We start from the raw sequence: 19,049 nt of genomic DNA, 5'->3' as shown, positions 1-19,049 counted from the left end.
AAAAAGTTTTCCATACAACGACTTAATTTTTGTCGGTCAGTTTGTATGACAGCTATATGTTATAGTCAACCGATTTCAGCATTTTGTTTCAAAAAAATTAGAAAAGTTTTGGATAGTTATCTATAACAAATTTCGTGGAGATATTTTGTAAAATAAAAAAGTTTTCCATACAAGGACTTAATATAGATCGGTCAGTTTGTATGACAGCTATATGTTATAGTGATACGATTTCGGTGATTCCGATATATGAGCAGCTTCTTGAGGAGAAACGGACGTGTGTTACATTTCAGTTGGATATCTCAAAAACTGAGGGACTAGTTCGCGTATACACAGACGGCAGGCGGACAGGCCGATGAACATGGCTACACCGACATGGCTAGTTCGTCACGCTGATTACGTACATATATATATGCTTTATAGATTCTCCGTCATTCAATCCTGGAAGCCTCCAACTTCATGACAAACAATCTACGAATTCCCCGTTTATAAGAGGGTCTCTACTGACAACAGTGAGTTTAGGTACTTGTGCTCTGAGAAACCAACTCAAAAATGAGATATTAATTTGAAAAAGATTTCCTAGTAAAATATATGTATATTATTTAGTTTTACATAATTTTTTTCAAAAAATTGTCGAATTTAAAAAAGTTTCAGTTTTTAAACGAAAAAATTTGCAATAAATTTTTTTCACTATTCTCTCTTTAGTGATAGTTTAAGATACAAAAAGTAGCTTAAACCAAGAAAAAACTTAATTTTTGAAAGTCCTAGATATAACCTAATCTTTTAGCTCAATGTATGTATGTATATTGTACCTTTTAGTATACCTTGAAGCTTGCGTTTTGACTATTTTCCCTCTTTTCTTGCGCTCAATTGTGAAATATACTCGCGCCAAGGCCACAATTACATTAATTGCATTTTGACATTCAGAAATATTAAATTTAATTTCTAAAGCACATAAAAAATGTAAGGAAACCCATTTGAAATAATTTATTTAACAATTGTTATTATTATTGTTGTGGCTATTGCCCCTACTCAGCGTTTTCGTCTCTAAAGTATTGTATCAAATTCGAGGCTGACAACCTGAAACTCAGCTGAATACTTTTTAAATGTTTGGCTTTGAAAATGTCACTCGAAACCAGCTCAGACACACACACATACACATACACACTCAACCAAACACCGGTTCACAGCAACACATTTGTGTGTGCTGTGTGTGTGTCCGCTCGAACAGAAACTTTGCGACACATAACATCGAAACTTTTTTGGCACTCAGCGTCAATTCTTTTTAACAAAATTCTGCAATGTCATCGCATTCTGACATTCGCAAAGCTGCACTTATCAACTTTACAAGCATTTACATAGTGTCAGTGGTAGTAGCAGAAAGCTGACAGTAACAACGCTTTGTGGCGGCAGGATGAGCGAAAGAGAAAAGGAGTGAGCGAGAGTGTGTGCGTGTGAGTATGAGTGGCTGTGTAGCAAGTTTTAAAGTAACATTCCGCTCGGGTTTGTTGACAGTTTGGCAGAAATTCGCTGGCACATGTTTGTTATGCTTAAAACGAATATTTGTTTATTTATTAATTTGTAATGCGAGCATCTGTTTGAAAATTGCTGAGTTTCTGATTATGACTTTGTATGCAATTTCAATTATATTTCTATAGTGAAACGGTAAAATTGTTGGAAAAATTTAATTTTCGACTTCAACGAAGTTACTCATTCTTTAAATTTTTATAACTATTACTTTCGGACTTAAAACTAACTAGTACGAATAAGACCAGTTCTGTAGCCAGTTCGCGAAAAGATTTAATTTGAGCTCGCTAAATTTTTCACTCAAGCAGCAATATTAAAAATGTTTAAGAACAACCGGATACATTCGAAAGCAAGGAAATTGAGTGCGAAATGAATTGAGGCCAATAGACGTTGTAGGACGATTTTGCAAGTCAAAAATGTTGCTTGCACACTACAAAAGAGACGTTTCTGCACCGGTTTGTGGCTGTTGATGAAAAGTAGTTAAGACAAAACTAAATGCACAAAAACATATGTGAAGTCGGGTCAACCAGCTAAGCCAGCGGCGAAGCGATAATTCTCTGTATTTTGTGAGATCAAAGAGGTGTGCTGTATTATGAATATCTCAAACCAGTTGAAACCATTACGGGGGCATGTTGCCGACCACAACTTCTTAAATTGAAGCGAGTCTTCACCAAGAAACACACGAAATTTTCGATTGGATATGAGGAAATTATTTTCCAACATGAAAACGCTCGGTCTCATGTTGCAAGATGGGTAAAAAACTATTTGGAAGACAACGGCTGGGAAGTTTTGTCTTACACGCCTTAAGGCCCAGATCTTGCCGCTACTGACTACTATTCATTCCGGTCGAAGGGGAACGCCCTCACTGAAATACGGTTTACATCAGAACGGATTATCAAAAATTGGCTTGATTCATTCTTGGTCGCCGACGCGTTCTTTTGCGAAGGAGTCCACATGTTGCCAGAAAATTTTGAAAATATTATAGGTCCAGATGGGCAAAACTTTGGATGATATTATTTGCAGGTTTTTCTTAAACAAACGTCCCAAAGTTGGGAGAAAAACCTTACAAATAGTAATAGTGATAGACCCAATACTTTCAGCCTCAACATTAATCAGTACAAAGTAGTGAACAAATTCTGTACCAATTGTGGGACTAAGGTATACTAGCGGCTTTTTTTCACTCCAGTTCAGTAGTTTCGGTTTTTTTCGGCGTCCTTTTCTTTTGAACTTGCAATAGACTGGTGTATTTCGGATTGAAATTTGACAACTATCATGACTTGTCTTTATTCAATATGAAGCAATAGATTGAAGAGGTCACACAATAGGGAAATTTCTTGTCTGAAACCTCATTTTCTTTGGTATCGAACGGCTCGGAGAGATCCTTCCCAATCCTGACGGAGCTTTTGTTATTTCTCAACGTCAGCTTACATAGCCGTATTAGCTTTGTGGGTATCCCAAATATGGAACACTTTTTATTTGGCAAAATATCTTGATAAAATTCGGTATGGACTATTATCCAAGCCAATGATATTTTAATGGAATTTGTTTTTGAAGGGTATTATAGCTTTCATGCACGCTAAGTTAACGTTTTTTCTTTTATTTTGTTTTCACTTCACAAATAATAAACATTTTTTTTCGTTCCGTTGCACATATTTTTTTATTCGCTCAAATTTTACACATTTTTATCATTCATTGAAATTTAATTTCTTATTGTTAAGAGCATTCAACACTTCTTTTTCTCGAATTTCCTTCAGTCTCTTTTTGAACTCCCATTGCGCCCATTCATCGGCCGGTTGCACAAAACAGCCCACATCCTCCTCATGCTCCGCATTCAAGAAGTTGTTCTTCAATTCAGCATCTTCGTTGTTATCCATGATGCCAGGCAGATCTCTGCGCCTTACCATTTCCAGCAGTTCCAAACGCTTCGCTTCAATTTGCTCAGCGAAATGCTCTTCTATCGTTTGCAGTAAATTAGAAGTAGCTTTTAGGTTCTCTCCGTCCTTATCTAAATCATAGATACATTCCTTATGGTGCCTATTTTGCGTTTCGGCGAGGTCGTTTGTATCTTTACTATAGATTATACCATCTAAATCGTCCTTTAAATCATATTTATTTAACGCCTCCTTTGGATCCGTGCTACCACCGGGTTCACGCGCTTGCTCTCGAAATGGGAATGAACTCTTCAGTAGATTCTCTAAACTTTTGTACGTACTTGGCCACAGACTCGAGAGATAAGATGGTGTTTCGCTGGTTTTGGATAGATTGAAGCGAATCTTTTTTATTGGACTCGATCGGTTAAGCTTCACTTGCGACTCCGTTGTGCCAATGCTGTTGCTGGTTGAAGACTTGGCGGCATTGTTTTTGAAGTTTTTTGAAGCTGGCGTTGCTTTGTGCTTGAAACGTTTATTTTTTAATTTTCCATCGACATTTATTTGGGAATTTTGCTGCGATGAATTTATGCTCGTGCCCTAAATGAAAGTACGGAAAGTAAAAATCATGTGTAACTGATGGAAATAAATAGTTTTTTGAAATTTATTGTAGACAAGTATTGAAAAATATGAAGCAAGCAGATTATTCACTGTCGTCTTAAGCTAGCCTTACTTTTGACCCGCATAGACGATAAGAGTCAAGGAAAAGTTGAGGTAGTGGAAGTTCTTCGAAAATACCTTGCCTCTCTCTTTATATTTCTTTAGGTATAAAATATTTGCTCTGAATTCTGCGCATGCTTTCCGACCTAACAGAGAATTAGATAAGGTACTCAAACAATATTTCTCTTTGGTTCTAATCTATTGCATGTGAAAACACCGACTTAACAGACCGTGTTAAAAAAATATCATGAATATGCTTCCTTGTGCTTGGAGATTGATGTTTCAAGTACTTCTTAGTCATTTCTTTTACAATTTTGCCACTGTTTCTTTAAAAAACAAAAAAAATTCGGTCTCTGTTCAACTTCTCATAACTCATCGAAAATAAAATTCCTCCTAAATGTAGGCAATAATACTTCAAACAAATAAAATTCATCCTAAATGTAGGCAACAACATTTCAAATAAAGCATAGCCCTTAACAGTATGTCATCAGGCTACACAGACAAAGTTAACTATCTAGGGGAGCATGGAACACAAAACCAAAGAGAGCGTTAAAGAGTATGAGAAGCAATTCTAATTCATAGCTACCTTCCATAGTATATTCCTTTTAACTAAACTAGTGACAATACTGACCCCTTTTCCGCGATTATTTGAAGCATTTCGCTTAGCGGTTTCCACCTCATATGCTTTATACGCCTTCTTAATTTCTTTTTCTGTACGACTGCTACTTATTGCCTGAGGTCTCACTTTCTTAAGTGCCGGTTTCAAAACAGTAACCACTTTAGGCTCTGTATGAGTATTTGCGGAATTATGTGTATTTCTCTCGACAGTCACCGGCACCGCGGCCGTTTTCTTCGCTCGCTGCGGCGGTGGACTTGCCACAGTTTTATCACTTCTTATACCAGAATCGATTTTTGGGCGTACGTTCTTATAATAATTTCGAGTTTTAACTCTAGATGGCTCTGCCGTCAGAGATGCTTCACTCGCGTTTGGTGGTTTTGGATTATTTGTGTGATCTTCTTTTACATTCGCCAAACTCGGTTTATGCGCCGTTTCAGTTAACGATCTTTTCAGTTCGGCGTTTACATTCGAACCAACTTTCAAGTCTAATTTACTCTTCTCGACAGTATCACGCAATAATATTTGCTTGCTATCGTCCAACGTTACCTTGGTATTGTAGATGACGAAACCGCTCTTCGGTTCGGCAACCGGTTTGGCGAAGTTCATATATTTTTCAATCATTTGACGTTGATCGGCCAAATCCTGTATAGCTAATTTGCCGCTTTTCATTATCTCGTTGCCATAAAGCGAAAACCAATTGTTAACCATAGCCTCCACATAGCTAACAATGGCATCCTTCACCGGTTCGACAGTTTCATCCAGTCTGGTTTTCAGCGAATTCATTACTCCGATGCCTAGGGAAATGGGAAATTAAAGTGCATAAATAATTGGAAAAAATTTACTTGCTGCTTGAGGTTTCCCGTCCGCCCAGCTGGCATGTCTCTGCGCTTGGCCGTCCAGCGTATGTACTTCCTGGCTTTCCTCAATCTCCGAAATATTATCCTCTTCCAATATGGGGTAGACATCTTTACTGCGTCGCGCTGCGAGCTCATCCCATGGATTACTTTGCTGCTTTGTGCGTGATAATATCTTCGGCGGCCGATCACACGCTTGCATATCAGTAAACTGCAAAGAATTGTAGTGGAATATATTAAGAAGACTTTCATTTCATTAGATTTGTTATTTTATTGTTTCTTGCAACGTCTAAAGGTCGTAAGTAAAGTTAGAATTCAGCCTAAATGTGGGCAACAAATTTTGTGGAAATTGTTGCCTATCTTCGGGCATATATTAGCGGAGACACACACCCTGTTTTACGTTTTTCGTCTAAGCGCTAGGGCTACGACACTTTTTTCAAGATAATTCTTTAAATAGTCATCTATTTAAATGATAGTTGTCTCAGCCTTTCTTTTCTCTTCTTTCAACTTTCTCCCTTGAATTATAAATATTTAGTATAGAAAACACTCACCGTTTGTATTAAGTTACTATATAGAGTTTGTGCGAGTTTCTCCGGAAATGGTATCAACACATTAATACCGCCACCATAAGTGGCGCGCACAGTTATCTCCGGAAACACCGTTATATTCGTCACTACATTGGTGCGTGTATTTAGGAAATTGATCAATAAACGATGGTCCAAATGTACGCCTATAAGTATGTAGAGCATGCGATTGTATATGTAACGTATGGAATATTTCGAAAATTGACTCCAGCCCTCAGGCAAGTAGATTGTGCCCACTTCATCCTCGGAATAGGTGCGCTGTCATAGAAAATGCAGTAATATTTTTATATTTACTACAACATACTATGCTACACTATAATATTCATACATCATCACCCAGTCCCAGACACCGGAAGCCATTCTTCATGAGTATATAATGCGTGAAAGCTATAATCAGATCAGATTTGCTTTTGATTGTGCCATAAATTTGTAAATAGAACTCTTTCCAGTCGTCAAAACAATTTTTCGTCTCTTTAACGTCGTGCTCTTCCTTGAAGTTTACGGTATCTGCGCTCGTTACCCGCTGCAGCGCTTTTGGTGCTTCGGTTTCCTCTTCCGCTTCTGGTTCAATAACATCATTTTCTCTTTTTGAGTTTTTCTCGGGTTTGACCGGTTTTTCAATAGCCGCTTTCACTTTTGTCTTGCTGTTAATAGTTGATTTGGATGTGTTCGACGTCTTCGAGCTCCTCCAGCTTGGTTTCGACTCCCTCTGCAGTGTTGTTGGTGTAAGTTTTCTGGACATTTTTCTCTATTATTTTTGTTACGATTTTTTTGCGAATTATTTAATGTTTAATGCAGAATAGTTTAGGTGTTTGGTAATTTTGAGTTTTTGTTAGCGAAAATGTTGTGAAATATTGGAAATTTTGAAAGCAATAAAATATTTATGCGTTTTTGTATTTTTTTCGTAATTTGAAAGCAAACCTATGGCGTGAAAATTTTGTGAGATTCTAAAAGACAAGAAGAAAATGTTTTTGATTTTTCATTTACTCTTCTATGCTGGTATAAAAATGTAGGGTTTCAAGAAACTATTCGTAAAAATTAAATTGAAGAAAGTGTTGTAAATATTAGTTGCAGATTTGTCAAACAAAGGATCAATATATAGCTGTTGTCTATTTCTTATAATATTTTATAAGAAATAGACTTTATTTATAACTAGACTAATACATATATTTTAAACGAATCTTCAAGGTCGAACACAGTTTTACCGATATTTTTGAAATTTGCTAGAATGATAACTTGTAAAAAAATGATGCGATAACTGTCAACATTTTTCCTCATGTTCTGTATATTTACATATATAGTGCTGTAATCAAGGATCTACCATATCTAATCAAAAATCGAGTTTTGAAAGTTTAAAAAGGCAGGTAAGGCGGGGTTCTGAAGAACAACAAAGTGGCAGAGGCCGATGGAAGAACTGATAAGGTGCATGCATTACCTTAGCACCTTAGCAAGATATTGTCAGATGAAAGTATTACCGACGATTGGAATTTAAGTATGCTCTACCCAATCCACTAAAAGGAGACCCTAAAATCTGCATCAACTACCGTGGGATAAGCCTTAACATCGCAGATATGTTTCTATTAAGCGTAGTGTGTACAAGACTGAAGCCCACCGTCAAAAAACTAATTGGACCTTATCAGTGTGGTTTTCGGCCTGCAAAATCAATAACTGACCAGATATTCACCATGCGACAAATCTTCGAAAAGACTTGTGGAAAGAGAGTCGACACACACTATCTCTTCGATTTTAAAGCTGCTTTTGATAGCACGAAAAAGAGCTGCCTTTATGCCGCGATGTCTGAATTTGGTATCCCCGCAAAACTTAAACGGCTGTGTAAACTGACGTTGGGCAATACCACAAGCTCCTTTAGGATCGGGAAGGACCTATATGAGCCGTTCGGTGCCAAACGAGGTTTCGGACAAGTTGTTTCTCTTTCGTGTGACTTCTTCAATCTACTCTTGAAGAAGAGCTGCAGAACTAAATAGATAATAGATAAATACAATCTTCTATAAGAGTGTACAGCTGCTGGCGTACCTGACGATATTCATATCATTGGTCTCAACAACCGCGCCGTTAGTTCTGCTTTCTCCAGACTGGATAAGGAATCAAAGCAAATGGGTCTGGTAGTGAACGAGGGCAAGACGAAATATCCCCTGTCATCAAACAAACTCGCGACTTGGCTCCCAAGTCACTGTTGACAGACATAACTTCGAAGTCGTAGATAATTTTGTCTATATTGGAACCATTATTAACACCAACAACAACGTCATCTTCGAAATCCAGCGCAGAATAACTCTTGCCAACAAGTGCTACTTCGGACTGAGTAGGCAATTGAGAAGCAAAGTGCTCTTTCGTCGAACAAAGATCAAACTCTATGAGTCAGCAAATCAAGAGACAGCGATTTTGCTGGCTAGGTTATGTTGTCCGGATGGAAGAGAACACTTTATCTTTTGGGGTTTTCGATTCGGTGCCCGTCGATGGAAGCAGAAGAAGAGGAAGACCTCTACTCGGCTGGTGTGATCAGGTGGAGAAGAACTTGGCTACACTTGGTTTTAGAGTTGCCGGCAAATAGCGAAAAGTGGAAACCACTGGCGTGCTGTGGTTAACTCCGCTACCCCAGTCAAGAAGAAGAAACACGACCAAAATTTTGGGTTTAATTCTACTGTTCTTTTTTTTTCGTTGGTCATAGTAAGTACAATAATTTCTAAATAGATTTTTGTTTTTTAAATCTATACGTAGTGTGTTTAGGAATTTTTCCTTTTCCAAAATTGAGCGGTTTTGTAGGGTCAATTGGAAAATTATGTTGATAAACATGCTTGTTCATGAATTCTTGGGCAAAAACAATACTGACTTCATATACCCTATACACATGGTTTTGTGTGACTTTTTCTTATTTCCAAAAAATAAAGAGAGCCCAAAAGTATCTTCGTTTTAGTATATTCTAAATAGAGAGTTTGATTTTTTTTCCAAAAAACGAAAATTTCCGTTATTTTTTGTACATGCCTCAAACAAATATACACTTAAACGATTCCTAAAGTCGTCTATGTTCAGGCTGTCAGCGAAGATGCGTCCCTTAAACATATTTTGGAATAGAGTTGTGGTATATAATTAATTACTGGAGGCTATACGGGTAAAGTATTTCTCTTCGATATGCCTTCCTACTTGTATATTATTGTAAGCAATTTTATGCATATTTTTGAATTCTACGATGACCCTTATCTTCTTTGTTAAATCACCATGTGAGATTTTTGAAAAGTCAATATAGTATAATTCTTGAAAACTTGAAAAACTTGCTCTAAACTAGTTTTGTCTCAGCTTAACGATTGCCTATATAAGCCTGAGAGAAAGAAATTCGAGAAGTTTATGAAAATATGGAACATAGTTCAATGATGATTATGGCAACACTTTCAGAGCTCAAGTTCTCTTAGAAATGCAATCGAAGAGATTGTTTCCAATAAAGCAAAACACTAAAACTATTTTGTATACAACACATTTGTCTCATTGAAATATTGTCCCCACTAGCTTTGTACTTAATAATGTGCAACGATGTGTGAGGTGTTTGCAACATGCCATATTTAATTTTAAAATCTGTTCTTTATACTTGTCGTGCTCACAAAGGCAAAGTTTCATGAAAGGCATGATGAACTATATTTACACACACGCAGAGGAATAAATATGGCTATAGTGAAACGTCAGATACTAAGATTTCGGACTATCTGAGAACTAGTCTAAAGAGGGTTTCACTTAACCATTATTTTTCGAAGTTTGGGTAAAGAAGTGGGTAAATTGTTGGTTAGGTTTTATCGTTGATGTGATGTGATGTGATGAAGTTGGAAATTACATTTGGACTGTTAAAGATAGAAGGTGAAGTCAGGGTTCTTAGCTGAGTTAGGTGGAGTGGTCAATATGTTAAGAAAACAAGAAGACTATAAAAAGTTTAAAAAATTCTTTCTTAGAATATATTTGGTACTTGAATGTAATGTATTTATGTTCAACTATATAGTGTGAAACTGCTATTTTTCGGATCAAACATAGTGATATCTCATTCGATATCAAGCTTGTTATGTGAAGAGGAAAAGTCAGTCTGCAGACTAGTTGCCTTTGTGTCGCAAACTAGTTACAAAGTAATTTAGAACTTATAAATTTGAGCTCTGGGTTACCATTGAGGCAGCCACTGAGTTTAGTGTGGAAATTTGTTCGCTGGCACATTTAATTTTGTCAGCTGCTAAATGCAGGCGCAGAAGCAATTTCATTGCTAGCAGAGCGTAAGCTATTCAACTGGCGACATTCTACGTCTCACCACTCACACTTTCGAAATTAAATACGTACACATATACACATGAAGCTCTAACAACATATGTGGCACCAGAAGCGAACTTTATGGCAATATTTATATATTAACGGACTATAGCTATACCTAAATGTATAGTCGTCGTATGCTATGCACCACTGAAATATATATGTATGTCAAAACACAGCGACACACCCTAATTCAGGCGCTAATAAATAATATTGTTTGTAGTTTCGCCATAATAAATAGTGTTGTCGCCTTTGTTTGGAAGTTCTGGCTTATGAACGGTGCATAGTTGATAGTTGTGTCGTTGTGTGTCGACTGGTGTGCAAAAGTTTAGCAGTCTATCAAACACTAGCATGCCACATGCTGCATGCCACTTGACAACTTAAGCAGATGAATGTCATTTTGCATGGCAGTAAATTACTTTAGCGCAAGTTTTCTAAAGTTCCATCCACACTTGGACTCAAACATATGTGTGTGCATGTATATGTGTACTCTAAATGGCATACTTGCAACATATACATATGTTTTATGTATTCCGTAATGAGCGCAATTGTGATTTTAAGTGTTCGAGAGCTTAGTTCGCATAATAAATATATTTGGTGGCATGTGTGGTGAATATGCGCGTGTGGGAACTATTTTTCTTATTGTGAGAGGTGTGGCTGGCGAAGAGACGAATTTGTTTTCAAACTATTTCCATTTTATTTCGGAAAAAGGTTTACGCGGAGTTTAACGAAAATTCTTTCATACTCGAAAAGACTCGCATATTTAAATTTATATATTTTCAGATGCTTTCTGAATCGGTTGCTTAATGGTACGACTCTTAGTAAGCTTGGAACACTTAGAAAATAATAACCGCACAAGCTGCAGTACAATATATAGAATAATAAAGCTAAAGCGAAAACAGAAAATTTAAAAGCCTTCAAGTTAAGCAGAGAGTGAAGCAAAGCTTTAAGGGCTCTCACAGTATTTTGGCTATTTTTTAGCTCGTCATGCTGTCCTTATGGGTGCAAAAACTTCATGGTAAACATCTTTGAAACTTCTTCTGTAATGACTCGTATGCCATCACATCAACTAATTCATGTTCACTTCACGTTCAGACTCTGTAGCCTCACTATCAATATCTCGTCCAATGTATTATACCGTGGGGACCCCAGATGATTACAGCGTAGTCTTAACAATGCCGGACAAGTGCACAAGAGATGATCCATTGTTTTCGTAGTGCCGTGCTCTTTACATTTGCTGCAGTCTTCTCGATCCATCAGCCCCAAATTGCGAGGTTGTGTCGCCACGAAACAGTGATTATTTTGTATTCCGAACATGTTCTTACAGTCTCTTCTATCGAGTGCCGATAGAAATTTTGTTTACTTCCGATCCACCGGTTTGCACATGATTTTTGCAGCTCCATAGGGTTTTGATTTTCTCTATCATGCTTCTGTTCACTTTGTTGTATAGACTATTCATGGGTTTCCAATATTTTCAGGTGTTAGTCGTGCACCATTCTTGGCAATCCCGTCCACTATTTCATTACCCTCGATGACTTTGTGACCTGGCACCCAGTAGAAGTGAAGCTGCTTGCTTCTGGCAACACTCTCCATTGCTGCTCTCCTTCCCAAGACACTTCTGGCCGATATGTGTTACGAGGTAACAGCTTTGATTGCTGATTGGATGTCTACGTAGATGTTGACTTTGGAATTGACTGCAGGTGCATTGGAGGCCAGCTCTGCGGCTTTCGTAGTAGCAAAGGCCTCAGCTTGAAATTTACTGCAGTGGTCCAGGAATTTGAAAGGCTGCCTTATACCTAATTCTGGACAGTGTATCCCCGCACCAGCTCCATCTTTCATTTTAAAGCCATCTGTATAAATCTTTAGAGTGTTGCGCACAGCTTTTTTCTATGTCTACTTTGAACCTTTTTGCCAGTTGAAAGATGGCATCATGTAGTCGGTGTTTGCCACACCGCCATTACTCATCGAGATGTGACCGAACGTTCTGTATATAAATTCTTCTGCAGCCAGTAGTCGTCCCGCCGATTTCAGCAAAGAGGTCTATAGGTGGCAGGCTTAGTACCAATTCAAGAGCCGTCGTTAGAGTTGTTCTTAAAGCACTGCGAAGCGAGCACCTGAACCCTTTCCATTGGCTTCCGTAGGAGGATTTCCGTATGACTGTCCACTATACCACAGCACCGTGGAGCAGAATTAGTCTTACATTAGCTGTGCAGCATTAGTGCATGAGAGGGAGAGAACCCCCAAGTTGTGGCGAGGATCTGACTACACGCATGCAAAGTATTGCTAGCCTTTCTCACTCTTTCTTCCACATTGTGCTTCCGCAGCTGTTTGTTGTCCAAGACCTTGCGAGGGAACCTCCATTGTTGATTTTTGTGCTTTTTTCTGAACACAAGCATATCCTTTTTCTCCGGGTTCAACTCCGAACCCGCTTGCGATGCCCAATTAAGGAATGTATTGAGAGGGTTGTCATAATACTGTTAATGGTCTGTAGATACTTTCCCGTTGTTGAGATGGCAATGTCGTCCGCATATGCTACTATCATAGGGGCTTTGTCATCCAAGTTTCTTAGCAGTTTATTCACTTAGCAGCACTCCACCTTGCGAAGTACTTCTACAGACTTTCTTTGTCATTCTAGCGTCGTTTCATTCCGCTCTTATCGTTCTAGAAGCTAAGAGGCTTCAAATCCAGCGTTGTATAGCAGGATCAATTGAGACTATGTCGAACACTCCAGAAATGTTCCTTATATTCAAGATCCTTTCGATATTAAATACCCGTGTGTGGAGTGCAGTCTGATATGCCTTTCGTATATGCGTGCTGCGCCTTGGATAAACTTCTAGGAGGCGCTTCGGCCCTAATGTGCACGTCCGAGATTTTTGCTAACGTTTTCAGCAGAAAGGCAGTTGAGCTGATAGGCCTAAACTCTTTCAAGTAGGTTGAGTTGTTTCTATCTGCATTCGGTGTGAGTGTGGCCCATACCTGAACTTCATGCATCTCAGCAGCGCATTCTGTAGCATTGCTGGAATAATTCCGTTCTTATCGGGAGATCTTGGGAAAATGTTGGATAAAATTCATCTATTTAAGTGCTGATATTTTGTCAATTTTTAATTTTTCTCGATCGCATGTCATTGTTTGGGCACTGTATATTTTTATACTCTTAACAGTGTATATTAAGTTTGTCACGAAGTTTGTAACACCCAGATGGAAGCGTCGGAGACCCTATAAAGTATATACATATATAAATGATCAGTATGTTGAGCTGAGTCAATTTAGCCATATCCGTCTGTTTGTCTGTCCGTCCGCCCGTCTATCTGTATATATACGAACTAGTCCCTCAGTTTTTAAGATATCGTTTTGAAATTTTGCAAACGTCATTTTCTCTTCAAGAAGCTGCTGATTTGTCGGAGCTGCCGGAAAGTTCTTGTATGGAAAGCTTTCACATTTGACAATGTATCTTCACCAAATTTGGTATAGATTATTTCCTAAGGCAACAATGTAATCTCCGAAAAAATTGGTCAGATCGGTTAACTATAGCATATAGCTACCATACAAACTGAACGATCGGAATCAAGTTCTTGTATGGAAAACTTTCACATTTGACAACGTATCTTCACCAAATTTGGTATAGATTATTTCCTAAGGCAACAATGTAATCTCCGAAAAAATTGTTCAGATCGGATTACTATAGCATATAGCTTTCATATAAACTGAACACTTAGTTACTAAAAGAAATGCACCTGTGAAGGGTATATTAACTTTGGTGCAGCAAAAATTTAAATGTGTTTTATGAAAACATGTACAATTATACACTTAAAGTTTCACAAAATAGATTCAGTGTTTTTTTTTGTTTAATTCCCAAAATTACGGTTTTATAGGCCGTCACTGGGTGTTGTGCCGCAAATTTTTTTTAATACTTGAGATAAATATTATGGGAATGAGAGTGTATTTAATCAACAATTTTGAGTTATTCAGTTTTTTATGAATAATCTGTATGCATTTTTTTGTTGTTTTTGCTACTTTTATTATATTGGCATATGCGTACATAAATATTTATATAAGAAAGGAAGACCTTAGACACCTGTATAATGGTTTACGTATTATGATAATTTTCTGAAATAATCTAAATTTATATTGCGTAATAAGGCTAATACGATTTTAATTGCGGGCATTTAATAAGTAAAAATAAAATTTTAATTTATTTTTAAAATAGACATAAACCGTGTTGGCAGTTAATAGCTAATTAAGCGCCATTTATTTTAAACAAACACAAGAACCCGCTATATATAAATGCACATAGTAGAAAGAGCGCAAAACTGTAATATAGGTGAGGATAGCGAAATCAAAAAGTAGGGAAAGCGGTCGAATTTCTACACCCGCCTTCTGAAGGTTAGGGCTAACTAATAATCTCGTGGACTTAATTCTAGTAGCGCCATCTATGTGACGGGACGTTTGACCTGCTAGATGTTTTCCAATGACTATATATACTGTGGTATACATATGTATATAAGTATATTCATGTATTACAAGTAGAAGTGGACATAAATATTTATTTATGAAAGATTGTTGCCAATAAAAAAAATTAAAATCAAGAAATGAGAGAGTGAGGTATCTATACAGGGTGGCTCAACAACTATGGTTAGAAATGAAAATATTTGATTATAAATACATTAAATTAAAAATAAATTAATCTTCAAATAATCACAAAAATACATATTTTCTACAACTATACCAATCAACCAAGGCTTTCGTGCAATTATATTTCGGCTGCGAAAAATTTCCAAAACAAAGAACAATTTCTGACAACATGAAATAAAAATTTGGAGATTTTCATTTTGAGTTCACTATAAACAAACAGAAAGGCGCAAAACCAGCGATCATATAATATAACAAATGTTTGCTGTCGAAACTTCACCTTCCTGTTATACTGCTTTCTCTGGTTTCACGCTATACTTAACGGTTTAACGGTTAAAAAATGCGCATTCATGTCATGCTGGTTATGCTGCGCGCTGTTGAATTTTCAATGAAATTGAGTATGCAAATATTCCAGGCGCTTGATATGAAACCTCGGATGTCTACAGAATAAAAGCAGCCTGGCAACTGGACGCATTGGTGTTGGCGAATAACTTTGTGAATATTACGAAATAATGAAGCGATGGAGCAGTGACGCGAAGCAGAGAATAAATCTTTGGTTTGTTTTGCCATTAAACGGGTAAATGGCAAATTGTTTTTATGTTTCATATATGATACGATCCCACATAGGTGGTTTCTTCTTCTTCTTCTTTATTCGCGTGGACGCAGTTGGTTTAATAGCTTTAAAAACACTATACCATATATTGGACAAGTGGAAAGACGAGGGACAACGTTTTCAAAAAATAAAATAAAATATGCAAAAAATGCCGCCAGGTGTCGCCAGAGTCGCTTTAGTAACAAAAATCGTATTTATGATCCAATATTATTTATTTCTAAGCTTCAATAAATTACTTTATTATTTCAGTATTGTAAAACCATTGAGTAGATGAGGCTGAGGACAGTCAATACTTGAAAATGATCTACTTATGGCTGAAGAAGAAGGCAGACACTGTTTTTGAAGCTGAAGAAAATTGAACTTTGATATATTGAAGCAACTATACTTGGTTGTGGCTTCCACCAAGTTTAAAGAGAGAGAGAAGAATACTTAATTCAAGAGAGATTTAGAAGTGGATTTACGCTTAGTAGGGAATACATTCAATTAAGAAGGCCAGACTTACCAGAAAACCCAGAACTGAATTTTCTATACTTTTCTGGACTATAGGTCTTATTTGATAAAAATATGGTGACTTATTTAAAATCGAAGATTTTTAAATTTCCTTAATGGAGGCAATGGAGTTTTCGAAAAATTTTAGCTAAGTATCGTATGATCAAATTTGACTCGGACTTGAAAAAATTACATTTTTACGTACTTTGATATAAATCTTTATTGACATTGCCTTTCTAATTCAAGTAGCCACAGACAAGCAAGTTAATTAAAGGTATAAATCGCCTAGATAGTCCTACTAGGGGCATGACAGTCGCCCAAAAACCGCTTTGCCGTGCAAATGTGACATTCTTTGGCGGCCATTAGCGCTGAAATGGCTAACGTGGACCACGCTGCCCATATAGTTCAAGTATCCAAACGGCAAAATACAAGCATGCCAACGCTTAATCCAACTATCCCAACTCTTTTTCTATAATATGTCAGCATGGAATGAGATATATGTACTTCAGTAGCTTCGCTAGATTTTCTTCCAGTTTTGGCTTACTTTTGGAGCGCCATTCCCTGGATTGTTGAATAGTTTCGACTTCAAATGCATAAGTCTATGTCTCGTCACCAAAATTGTTGCGTTTCATGAATATAGAGTCCTCAGCTACGTAGTCAAGCAAGTCTTTTGCGAGCTCTATTCGAAATCGTTTTGAAAAAGATTCAGGTTTTTAAGTACGGGTCTAATATTGACGTCGTTTTTTGCAAAAGATTCAGAGTTTTGCATGAGTCTAACATTGACACGCATGATACCCAAAATAAAGGTTGTCCAAAAAGTCTTGCGGTATTTTCGCTAGTTGGCGCTGAAAGCGCGTAGTTCTAGTTTTATTCGTCGCATCGGGTCATGCTATACCTTTTTGGAAAGCTCATTTCACGCGCTAACACATGTTTGATTGATTGTCGTTTCTTTAAAGTCGTTCGTGAGTTATAGCGTCGCAAACAGGGAGCAAAATAAAGAGAAAATACGGCATATTTTACGGTACTACTACGATAAAGGCAAAAATGCATCTCAAGCCGCCAATAAAATTTGTGCAGTTTATGGACCCGTTACAGTTTCCATTTCCACCGCTCAACGATGGTTTCAACGTTTTCGTTCTAGTGTAGAGGTGGTCGAAGTTGCGCCACGCTCCGGAAGGCCTTCCGTCGTCGAAAATTGCGATAAAATCGCTGAATTGGTCGAAAGAGACCGGCATAGTAGCAGCCGTAGCATCGGTCAAGAGCTGGGCATGAGTCATCAAAAATAATTCATTTCAATTTCAAAAAAAAAAAAAAAAAATTTAATAAAAATACCGCAAGACTTTTTTGACAACCCATTATTAACCAAAATGTGTTGCTGAGTTGAACCATAAGAGTTGTTGTGATCAAAGTTCATAGGAATATAAAAAAAAGTCGTGCCAATGTACTGCAGAAAAATAGTTTGTTTTCGATTCGACTTCCAAGTGCAGTTTAAAATGAATTACATTTGTTTTTTACAAATTTGATCAGGTGGTATGCATGTTTGTTTTTACTTTAAACTAAAGATGGCACATTTTATTATATATGACTTTTGCAAAATATTAATTACGTGGTTTCTAAAGACGAGTAATCGTTGTTTCTTGTTGCTAAAAAGCTTCTGATTAGCCGTCCGGAGCTGCCTTAAAGCTGCCAGCTATTTTTTACATCTTTAATGAATTTAATTGTGTGAACCAGCGTCGGCGAGATCATGACAGACTTCCGTCCGCATATTTGAATATATCTACATATCGCATATCGTGTTAAACCAATTTGTTAAGACCGAAACGCTCCGAAAAAATAAAGTCAACGCACGTCTGCGCTCATTAGCCAAGCAGCTTAAATTTGGCGCAGCACAAGCACAGTAGCTTTTAAAAGTACACAGCTACCAGAGCACACGTGCACAAATACAAGTAACCATTACAACAACAACAACAAAACAAGCACAAATATTTACCAGTAGCACGAAGCCGTTGTCAGCACTACAGAAAACATAAACACATGTGCATGTACTTAGTTATAATCCACATACACACATGCACACACACACACACCGTTGCGCTACACGCTCGTTAAATATATATGTAATCTCGCATAACGGAAAGAAATCGTTGCCGCATATTTGCCGGAGATGAGCGAAATTATAATGGATTAAAACGGTATCCACCGTTACATGAACGTCATGTGGGGAAAATATTGTCGACAGGTGCGACCGACGCCAACACGTGGGAAATAATGAAGAAAATAAAAAAATATGATTTGAAAGCGCAACAAACTTTTGTGTGTTCTCGCGCAACAAGCGGCCCCTCGGCAGTACACAACCACACACACCACCACACACATGAGCCCCCTACGGTTGACATTAACACATCATATTGAGCAAATGCCGGTGTCTGTGTCTAATGTTAAGCTCTCCGGCAGGTGGCTGTGTATGAGTGTGTCTAATGCCAAGTTCGCGTAAAAGTTTGTGTGTGTGTCTAATGGCAAGTTCGTGCATATGTTTATGTGTATTTGTGTGTTTAATGCTTGTGTGTGCGTGTTGTTCGTGTTGATATGTGAAAGCATTTATTTCGCGTCGTAAACGATTTCTTCTTACTGTAATGATTCACTTTTCACTTCAGCCCCGCTGCCTGGCTCATGACATAACCGCCTACAAAGGCATATACATGTCGGCTACAATAATCATAAAAATAATAATAAGTATAACGATGGAACGCATACAATTGCTGACAAGCCTGAAATGCGCCGAAATTCGTGCTTTCATTTGTGTCACATGTGGTTTTGGTTATTTTCGTTAAAATGAGGTATTAAATTGCA

At 37.4% G+C, this 19,049-nt stretch overlaps 1 protein-coding gene across 1 annotated transcript; it reads right to left on the bottom strand.

Annotated features, from left to right (window-relative positions):
• Window positions 1-3,171: 3,171 nt before the first annotated feature.
• LOC120779089 lies at window positions 3,172-7,033 on the bottom strand. The gene is made up of 5 exons (XM_040111246.1): window positions 6,498-7,033; window positions 6,137-6,427; window positions 5,574-5,796; window positions 4,744-5,525; window positions 3,172-3,992 (listed from the first exon to the last, which is right to left on the bottom strand). The coding sequence occupies exons 1-5, from the start codon at window positions 6,909-6,911 to the stop codon at window positions 3,210-3,212; spliced, it is 2,493 nt and encodes an 830-aa protein (XP_039967180.1). The 5' UTR covers window positions 6,912-7,033; the 3' UTR covers window positions 3,172-3,209.
• Between the last annotated feature and the right edge of the window lie 12,016 nt (window positions 7,034-19,049).

The sequence above is a fragment of the Bactrocera tryoni genome, chromosome 5, assembly GCF_016617805.1.
Source record: "Bactrocera tryoni isolate S06 chromosome 5, CSIRO_BtryS06_freeze2, whole genome shotgun sequence".
Taxonomy (NCBI): domain Eukaryota; kingdom Metazoa; phylum Arthropoda; class Insecta; order Diptera; family Tephritidae; genus Bactrocera; species Bactrocera tryoni.
This window is presented reverse-complemented; position numbering and strand designations above follow the sequence as displayed.